The 11233-nt window shown below is 37.8% G+C and overlaps 1 protein-coding gene across 1 annotated transcript in view; it reads left to right on the forward strand.

Moving 5' to 3' along the window:
- Nucleotides 1-11233, forward strand: part of cfap206 (cilia and flagella associated protein 206) — a 61148-nt gene extending 49915 nt beyond the window's left edge. The window contains exons 12-13 of the mRNA XM_028797527.2: nt 8940-9083; nt 10447-11233. Coding sequence (XP_028653360.1) covers nt 8940-9083; nt 10447-10668 — 366 coding nt within the window. The 3' untranslated portion in view covers nt 10669-11233. The remainder of the gene's footprint in view (nt 1-8939; nt 9084-10446) is intronic.

Raw genomic sequence — 11233 nt, forward strand, 5'->3', positions numbered from 1 at the left:
TGCCCAGTTTGCTTTGGGCAGCAGCTGCAGAATAGGAAAGAGATCACCCACAATCCAGGAGTCTGGTGCCAGAGCTGATGTTATAGGCAGAGGCGAGTCCCATGGTGTCTGTCTTGAACATTTCAGCTTCCCATGCAAGCTCACGCTCTGGCTTTTTATGCATCACAGAATCTTCTTCCACATACCAAGAGCCACTTTCCATTGCCAAAATCTAGTCCTCTTAAATATGTCCAACAGGTATCTGTTACCTGACTGCCATTACATCTGATGCCTACCAATGGTTGTGTATGTGGTGAGTCTGCATGACATCTTCAGATGGCTTCTTCAAGCTCAGTACATCTTAGCTTTTCAGGATCACCTAGCTGCGTAGTATGTTTTAAAACGTTAATGCTTCAATTGCTAGTGGTTCCATCCTTTTAAACCAGTTTACCAAGAGTAACTGTATCAGAAGCACAATGCTTCTTCCTGCACATGTAGCACAGACAGGCTTTGACTGTGAAAATAGTGGAGTTATTTCTGAAAGCATTCCCATGTGAGTCAAATGCATGACAGTAACCCATGGTGATGTTTGTCTTCTTAAACAAATTAATTCCAAAATTATAATCAAATTTTTATGGTTGGTCTCGTCCGTTGTGAGAGATGGACGTCTGAAGCGGAACTCCATTAGCAGCGGTGTTATTTTTTGTATTATTTCCTTATTATCCTGATATATCCTGTATTTATCCAACCCAAGGGTTCTACTACAGCATATATAAACATGGTCGGCAAGAAAGGGGCTCAGAAAGAAATGGAAACAGAAACTAAAGCTGCATCCAAGCCCAGACCGACAAGTCCAAGTTCAAGCTTAAGGTACGGCCTTTCAGAGACTGACCTGGAACAGATGGGTGAAAGCCCAGACTCCTCGGGACCACGGTCCACAGCATCATCTCCAGTTGAGAGCGAAATGGGGAGTGAATGTGTGAGTGACACAGGTCAGGATAGCTCGCCGATTGGAGAAGATCATTTGAAACTGGAAAAGGCCTTGCAGTCCGCGCTTTTACCTACTCCACTCAAGCCGGGAACATCGGCTGTAATAGAGCCCGCCGCTTCACCTACGGTGCTCGAAAGCAGAAATGATCTGTCCGAACTGAAGGTGATGATCGCTGAGCTCAAGCAAGACATAAAGAATGATATAAAGAAAAGCGAGAAGGCAAGTGAGAAGCCGTGGCGGGAGCTGCAAGAGCTGTGGCAGGATAACAAAGACTCAGAGAAACGCGTATATATCCGCTTTGAGGTGGCCTTTAATGGTATGCTGGATAAAATTGAGGAGCACATTCAGGAAAATGTGTCTAAACTGAGCACACTTGCCAATCAGCTGGAGGATGTTAGGCAGGCATTCACGACTCGAATTGAAATAGCCGAAAATCTAGCATCCACCGCTGATGGAAAAGCAACAGCTGCCAGTTCCGAATGCAAAAAACTCGGAGACAGACTTGCTGCTCTGGAAGATGGAAGCAGAAGGAATAATATTAGTCTATCTGAGAATCGTGAAAGCCCAAACCCAGTGAAATTCGCAGCTGAACTATTCTCTAAAATAATTGGAGACGACTTTAAATCAGATACCGAGATAGCAGCAGCTTATCGCATATGTGGATCAAATACCTTTAGATCTAGGTCTTTTATTATCCGCTTCAAGAGATTATTATGTAAGCTAGATGTGATGGCACTCCTCAGACGCAAGCAAGAGATTATATTTGAAAATAACCACATTCGTATTTTCCCTGATTTCTCTCCCGCAACAGCTGCTAAATGTGCATTCTTCTACAACATTAAACAGCGGTTACGGCAAGCCGATATCAAATACAGCCTCTTGTACCCTGCCAAACTGAAAGTGGACGTTCAAGGCCAATACCACATCTTCTCCAGCAAGGAGGAAGCAGAAAAGGAATTAAGAAAGCTGATCCCGACACTATTCTAAAACACAATAGTGAGTTGCATCCTGTCATGGCATGGCAAGGAGATATCACCTGCTGTCTGATCCACTTGTAATGATACGGGTATTATAATTATACATCCTTTTCATTACTCGGACGCTTTCTGTTTATGTTTTAATTACAGTTATAGATGTGTGTGTGGAAGAAATTAACTTTTTTTTTTCTTACTACCCTAAAGGAGACTGTCTAACATCATACCCTTGGTTTATTGTTATTATTGTATTAAGACTTACTATGCTTATCCTGGACCACTTTCTAACAACACCCCCTGGGTTTATTATCTTATTACTTTAAGATTGCTGAAGATTATATTATATATTTTATGCTTACAGTTTGTTAATGATTATATATAATCATAGTTTGTTAATGATTATATTTTAGGCATAGAGTATTTAGACTATATTGGCAATTGATATTTCTACTTTTTAATCCTAAAACGCCGCTGCATGGGGGCTTGTTTTGCTTTGGATGTGCTCTGTCTCCAGGTATGTCAGAGGACCGAGACTTTGTGAAGTGGGGGGATAAGGGGGGGAGAGAGAAAAAGAGAGCAGGCTATATCTAATCTATCCTTTTAATCCTTATAATTATAACTACCAACGTAACAATAGGCTGTATGGCAATAACTCTTGGGGAATAGGAAATTAAGGTTAAAGCTGTCTCACTTCCAGTTAAGACTATAAAATGACATCAAAAACTCAGAATCAATATCTCCATGATGGGACAGTTAACTTTGTGAGCTGGAATGTTAAAGGCCTGAATCACGAACTAAAGAGAAAGAAAGTACTCTCTCACCTAACAGGTTCAAATGCTAAAATAGTATTTTTACAGGAGACCCACTTACTAAGCAAGGATCTGTTCTGTCTGCAAAAGGACTGGGCTGGCCAAATGTTCCATTCTAGCTTTACAAAGAAAACTAGAGGTGTGGGAATTCTCATACATAGAACAGTCTCATTTGTAGCATCAGATGTAGTATCTGATCCGGAAGGGAGATATGTGATGGTCATGGGCAACCTATTTAACTGTAAAATGATTTTGATAAATGTTTATGTACCTAATGTCGATGATAAGGAATTCATACAAAACGTATTTTCATCCATTCCCAATGTGAACACTCATAAAATTATAATGGCTGGGGACTTTAATTGTATTTTAAATCCACTCTTAGATAGGACTCCTGTCACAGGGGGATGACATCTAACACTGCAAAGACAATTACACAGTTTGTAACTGACCACAACTTATCAGACCCCTGGAGGTTTCTAAACCAAAACTCAAGAACATATTCTTTCTACTCGCCAGTACATCATTGCTACTCAAGAATAGATTTATTTCTTTATAGACAATAATTTCTTGCCTAAGATTAAATCTTGCAAGTACAATGCCATTGTTATTTCCAACCATGCACCTGTGATCTTGGAGCTAAAGTCACTATGCCCCACACACTCATCTCGTAGATGGCGTCTTAACCTGCTTCCATTAGCAGACGAGAACTGTACAGAATTTATATCCAAACTAATCAGTTTCTTCCTAGAGACAAATACATCCTCAGAGGTTTCTGCAGGAATACTCTGGGAAACTCTAAAGGCCTTCTTAAGAGGACAGATTATTTCATATCTTTCCCACAGGAATAAATTAGAAACCAAGAAAGTATCAGAACTAAAAAGCGAAATTACTAGAATAGATGAAGAACATGCCAGGCTTCCAAGCGAGGCTCTACATAGGAAAAGGCAGGCTCTACATTCAGAACTCAACCTCTTGACAACTAAAGAAACTGAATAACTAATTTATAAATCCAGACATCATTACTATGAACACAGAGAGAAAGCTAATAAGCTTTTAGCTCAACAAATCCACAAGCAAGAAGTTCGCAATGCAATCCCAGTAATCACCAACACGAATGGAGATGAAATCATTGACCATAAAAATATAATGCACACATTTAGAGACTACTATAAATCCTTATATTCTACTGAGTTTAAAGAAGACAACACACAATCTAATGCATTTCTGGATACATTACAGTTACCACAAATAGATACATTTAGTGTGGAGGAGCTGTATAAACCTCTGGCGCTATCAGAATTACTAGATTCTATAAAGTCACTTCAAGGCGGGAAAGCAGCAAGCCCTGATGGCTACCCTGCAGAATTTTATAAGAAATTCTCTGCTCAGTTAGCTCCCTTCCTATTAGCAACATTCACAGAAGCTAGAGACAATCAAATTCTACCTCAAACTTTTTGCCAAGCATTAATCACCGTCTTTCCTAAACAAAATAAGGACTTATTACAATGTGCATCATACAGACCAATTTCACTTCTGAATAATGATGTTAAGATACTCTCAAAAATCATAGCTAGAAGGACGGAGAAAGTGCTGCCTTCTGTAATATCACAAGATCAAACTGGATTTATCAAGGGTCGACACTTATCCTCCAATCTTCGACACCTGTTTAATGTAATATACTCACCAACAAAGTGAAACACCCCAGAAATATTATTATCATTGGATGCAGAAAAAGCATTTGACATGATTGAATGGAAATACCTTTTCACTACATTAGAGAAATTTTGGTTTGGCCCGAACATTTGTGCATGGATCAAACTACTGTATACCAATCCAGAAGCTTCAGTTTGTATTAACAACATTTGTTCAGACTACTTTAAACTAGAGCGTGGTACCAGACAAGGATGCTCCTTGTCACCACTGCTATTTGCAATCGCCATTGAACCACTGGCGGCTCACTGTCGAAATGATGATCAGATAAATGGAATTATCAGAGAAGGACTGGAACAGAAAATTTCTCTAGATGCAGATGATATGATACTCTATATATCAGACCCACAAAATTCTGTGCCTGAAGTCTTAACAGCACTTACAGAATTTCAAAAGATCTCTGGTCTCAGAATTAATTTGAATAAAAATACTTTTTCCAGTGAATTCTCAAGCATATAATATTAGATTAGACACCCTACCTTTTATCATTGCAAAAAAGTTTAAATACCTAGGGGTACACATCACAAGTAAACACAAAGCTCTTTATCAACAAAATTTCGCCGTCTGTATGGAAAAAATTAAGCAAGACTTGCATAGATGGTCAACCCTTCATCTCACTCTAGCTGGAAGAATTAACGTTGTTAAGATGAATATTCTTCCTAAGCTCCTTTTTTATTTCAAAACATTCCAATATACATTAATAAATAATTTTTTAAGCAATTAGATTCAACAATAACCTAATTTATCTGGAACTCAAAACATCCACATATCCAAAGAGTGACCCTACAAAGACCTAAGGCAGAAGGTGGCATGGATGTACCTAACTTTCAGTTTTATTACTGGGCAGCAAGCATACAAGCTATAAAAACCTGGACACAAATAGATGAACATACACAGGCCTGGTCCGCAATAGAAGTAAAATCCTGCAGTACTTCTTTATATTCCCTGCTTTGTGCCCCAATAAATGAACGGTATCGGCAATATACTAATAACCCAGTTGTGCTTCACTCAGAATATGGAACCAACGTAGAAAGCATTTTAGATGGAGAAGCTTTTATCTGTGGCACCTCTACAAGAGAACCACCTCTTTCAACCCTCGCAAACATATGCAGTTTTTAATATCTGGAAAAAATTTGGGATTAAATTGCTTAGAGATCTTTATATAGACAACATCTTTGCATCCTACGAACAATTACATTCCAAAGTTAACTTTTACATATTTTTTTCACTATCTTCAAATTAGGAACTTTGTTTAACAGAACCTGCCCGATTTTCCTCATCTTGCACCCTCGTCCATGCTGGAAAAAATATTGCTCAATTTCAAGGACTTAGACACCATCTTTGCGATATATAAAATTATTTTACAGTCCCTCCCTTTCAAAGATCCAAGAGGACAATGGAAAAAAGATCTCAATCAATATATCAGAAAGGGAGTGGAAAGTAGCAATGCAGAGACTTCACTCGAGCTCCATATGTGCAAAGCATACAATTATTCAACTCAAAATTATATATCGAGCACATCTGTCTCACCTAAAACTGTCCAAAATGTTTCCAGGGCAAGATCCAACCTGCGAATGCTGCAATCAAGTCCCAGCCTCACTGGGTCACATGTTTTGGGCCTGTGCCAAATTAACATCATTTTGGACCAAATTTTTAAATGCCTTTCAGACAGCCTTGGTGTCACAATCCCTCCTAACCCATTAACAGCTGTGTTTGGTGTTCTTACAGTTGGGTTTAAAGTGGAGAAGGACAAACAAACTGAGAATGCATTCACTACACTTTTGGCACGCAGACTTATTTTGCTAAACTGGAAGAATCCTAACTCTCCTCTTTTAAGTCAGTGGGTAACCGATGTTTTATACTATTTGAAATTGGAAAAAATCAAATATTAAGTTAGAGGATCTGTACAGATTTTTTTTAAAACCTGGCAGGATATAATCAATAAAATTTAAGAGTAAGCTCTTAAAGTACAGAGGAAACAATTATCTCTGCATTTCTTTTTCTTCTCCATTCATCTCTACTAGCCTATTAAACTCATCAATTTAGGTATGTTTACAAGCCTTAAGTATTACCCTGTTGGCCATGCTCTCTCTCTCAGGGGTGGGGGGTCGACTTGTTTGTCAATCGTATTTTTTGTAAAAATTGATCGATTTGTATGAATGATTACAATAAAATTTGTAAAATTATATAAAAAAAATAAATAAATAAATACAGACATGCTTCTTTTGCCAAAAAAAAAAATTTTAACGTCTAATAAACTAATATTCTGATAACAGACATTAGAGATTTTCTTACAGAATAGACACTCAAAGTAAAGCAGACTAATGCCTTTCTGACAGATGTGAGAATAACATCCATCCATCCATCCATTATCCAACCCACTACATCCTAACTACAGGATCACGGGGGTCTGCTGGAGCCAATCCCAGCCAACACAGGGCGAAAGGCAGGAAACAAACCCTGGGCAGGGCTCAGCCCACTGCAGGGCGCTCACACACACACACCAAGCATACACTAGGGACAATTTAGAATCACCAATGCTCCTAACCTGCATGTCTTTGGACTGTGGGAGGAAACCGGAGTACCCGGAGGAAACTGTGAGAATAACAGGAATTAGATATTCCTTTACAGCCTAAGGGTTTCACACAGCTATAAACAAAGACACTTTTTATACCTCTTTAAACCAAAATCTTTTAAGCCTGATACTTTCCAAGAGATTTCTTTTATTCCCACAACCCAACCATTTTCTCGGTCTCTCTGTCTCTCTCTTGCTCAATGCAGGCTTAGTAACTTTTAAGTGATAATTAACTGCATGTGAAAATAGTACTGTACATATTATTATTCATTTAAAAATACTTTTCCTTATTTCAGTTGTGAAAGGGTGCGTCCCGGACACAGGCAGGCAGACACGTTTTCCTCCATCACCACGTTTATTTACACTAATCACACTATATACAAAAGTCACTATGCACCACACCAACAAACCCCCACAGTCACCCAAAGTCCTGGCTCTTCCAACAGCCTTCCTTTCTTCTTCACACAACACTCAGGGCCTCTCCTTGACGCCTCCTCTGACCTTGTCCACCTCCTCACCCGACTCCAGCCTTGATTGTAGGGAGGCGGCTCCTTAAATAGGCATCCAGCTGCGGACCACACCCGGCCACCTGCCACACAGTATACTAACATTACATTAATGTTTCATTTACAAATATGACTTCACCTTTATTTTTCAGTTTTTCGACACTTCATAAATTGTGATTTTTTAAAAGCACTTTTTTGCATGCCTCTGCTGTTTAATCCACGCATAATCTGCCATGCTACACTTTTAATTTCCATATCGTTGATATTTTCAAGCACTATCCCACGAAGCACTTTAGTGTATTGTATTTTATATATCCTGATTTTAAATGTTGCCTCAGGCAAAAGCACTTGCTCAATGAACAGTGATAATAATACTGGTAGCCACTAAGTATCATGTTGCTTTTGGTTTTTTGTTGGCCATATACAGTTGCTGTTTTGCAACAACATATTTAATTGCTTGTATTTACATTTTTTATACTATAATACTGCAGTTCAAAAGTGCTTAATCATTTTTACCCAGGTTTCATAGATTATACCTATTTAAATAATTATCAATTTAAACATTATGTATTCTACAGACAGCATTACCTAAGGTAAACTGAAAAAGAAAAATACATTACAATTGATTATATGTATTTTTTACAGTTACACATCAAACATGTTAAATAACTGGCAATAGGCTACACAAATAATCAGAGACGAGGTTTGATTTGTAACCTTGCACACTACCTGACAAATTAATAAAACATAACATACTCAAGTCTGATTAATCTGATTCTGGTTTTGGGGTGGGGGGGGTGGGGGCAGAGCCTACCCTGGCAACAGTTTGTATAATGGACAGGAAACCAGTCCATTACAGGACCCTCACACGAATACACACATGTGCACGGGCACACACACACACACACACACACACACACAGGAGGCAAATTTAGAATCCCCAAATCACCCTACCTGTTCATCTTTAGGTATGCAGGAGAAAAGGCTATTCAGACACAGGGGGAATGTGCAAACTTCATGTGCACAACAACTGGGTGTGGGATTTGAACCCAGGGTACTGGATCAATGAGGTAACAGTGCTAACCACTGAGCAATTTCAGCTAAAAAGAAATAAACAAAGACAGCTATGATGGTATGCTTCTGGCAAATGTTGACAAAACACACCAACCTGCGAGGAGGAAATTTATCATAGCAACATTATACAAATATAAATATATTAATCACCTTACAATTCCAAGATGATGTTGATTTTTATAAATCCCATACGCTTTCACTTAGCACAAAATGTTTATTATTCCTGCTAGGGAAGACTTATAAGCTAGTGTATATACTGTATTAATTGCAACTTCATGTTTTCAAATTTAATAATCAGCTTTGCTATTTTTTCTGTAGGTTAAAGAAGGGGACAAAGTAATAGTAAAGCCAATTACAAAGTGTGACAGTAGCACCCAGACAGACACCCATCTGCTGCCTTCAAATATTGTCAAGTCATATGAATGGAATGAGTGGGAACTCCGCAGAAAGGCAATTAAACTGGTGTGTCTCTTTCTTCAAGTGTACAACTTTTATTGTATCATTTGTTGCTTTATTTTCTAACATTTGCTATTTTTTCAATACTGTAGCTTATTAGAATGGTGTTAGTATTTAATTATGACTTTAGTTACACATTTCTTTGAAAGTATGAGTGCTTTATTTTAGAATGCTGAAAATAAGTCATACCTCTCAAAATCTACTTTCTTGCAAGGCCTTTATGTCTTAAAATTTTGTTGAACTGTAAATATTAATTTTCCTTATTATTTGAATGCTAAAATATTAGATTATTATGTCATAAGCATTCCCTTCATCTTTAGTAGAATAGATCTGACAACAGATTCACCTTTCGTTGTGGTCCCTGCATATCCCACCAATAGACTCTAGTCAAAGGTATCTTAGTCAACATAACACAATCAAAGCCGCATAATCCAATTTGTTGAATAAAATGAAACCACCAGAGAATCTACTCTAAACAGTTTGACAACTCTAAAAGCTTCATATAAAGAGAAGGTCACTTGGCTTACTGACGCCCTTGTTTATGAGACTGCTTTCAGTTGTTAGCTGCCTTCAGCAAACGCTTGTTTAAACATAGTATCTTGTTCTTATTGATTTAAATAATACTTTAATTTAGATGATGTTTCATCCAAAGTAAAAAGTAAAGACAAATCACAAGAACATTCTGTAGTAGGATATTTGAAATATTTCTGTCTATGGGGAATTAGGAGATTAAGCAATTTAGTCCCAGTCACGCAGGACTCCAGTGGAAGTTGAATGGGTATACTGTACTTGAGGTTGACATTCCAACACTGGGATCGACTAGGCTACAGTTGATACCTTCTCTTGTGTTTATGTTACTTTTGTAAAGCATTTTGTGGTAATGCTTACTGTAAAGTATATCAGGTGGAGTGGTGGCTCTGAGGCTAGAGATCTGCACTGGCAATCGGAAGGTTGCCGGTTCGAATCCCGTAAAAGCCAACAGGGGCTCTGCCCTGTTGGGCCCTTGAGCAAGGCCCTTAATCTGCAATTGCTGAGCACTTTGAGTAGTGAGAAAAGCGCTATATAAATGCAAAGAATTATTATTATTAAACAAAACTAACATTGGTTAATTAGAAAAAGATCTGTATTTTATAAAAGCAATACTAATATGTGCAAGATGCAGGAACTAACTTGTACTTTCATGTAAATCAGTTATAAATAATATGAAAATAAGTATATCTTTTTACTGCATACAAATGTCTCACAACATTTTTTGCTGTCTTTGCAAACATTGTTCAAAATCAAGCACTCCAAAGTAAAGGCAGATAAACTCGCTTTGTATTTAAAAGTCATTTAAATTTTTAAATATTCATATATTGTTCTTTTTTAGGCAAATTTGAGGAATAAAGTAACTCACTCAATGCAGACAAATCTCAGCCATTTGAGGAGAGACAACACATCCCAGGTATATCTACCAAAGCACATGGCTACTCAAACCAAGGCAACTGGTACAAGTAATGTACCTCAACCTAAGATTTACTTGGCTGGCCTGCGTGGAGGAATGTCTAAAACAACACAAATGGTGAAAATGAATTTAACTCAAGATTATTAATAAAATATTCTGGTTTTATTCTTTTCATATCTTTCAGAAGACACACTGTTGTAAAATATAGATTAAATATGTATGTATTTTATAACTTATTTTTCAAGGTTATTCTAACAAAACTACTGTATGTTTTTTTTAATGGATTTAAGTATTAAGGTCACGTAGCAGCAAAGTGAGACATGTACACATAACCCCCCCCCCCCCACCAACACATTTAATAATAATAAACTCAGAGCCACCAGCCAAACTAGCCTCCGTCTCTTTGGGATGTAGGAAGAAACTGTCAATATTTCGCATGAACACAGGAAAACATAAGCTACAGACAGTTCTTAGGCTTTAAATCCAATCTTTTAGAGCTATGAAGCATTAATACAGACTGCTGCACTACCCAGAAACCTCCCACCCAAAACTACAGAAACTAGCCTCTGCCTGGACAGGCTCAATGTCCAGGCCTTCTCACATCATCTTGCGATAATACTTGGCTCGTGTGAACATCCAAATGATCAATTGAGAGAATAAAGTTTTACTTTTAACAATAACATGCATGGTTTATACATATTACTGTACTTTT

Source organism: Erpetoichthys calabaricus, chromosome 3 (assembly GCF_900747795.2).
Source record: "Erpetoichthys calabaricus chromosome 3, fErpCal1.3, whole genome shotgun sequence".
In the NCBI taxonomy this organism is placed as follows: Eukaryota; Metazoa; Chordata; class Cladistia; order Polypteriformes; family Polypteridae; genus Erpetoichthys; species Erpetoichthys calabaricus.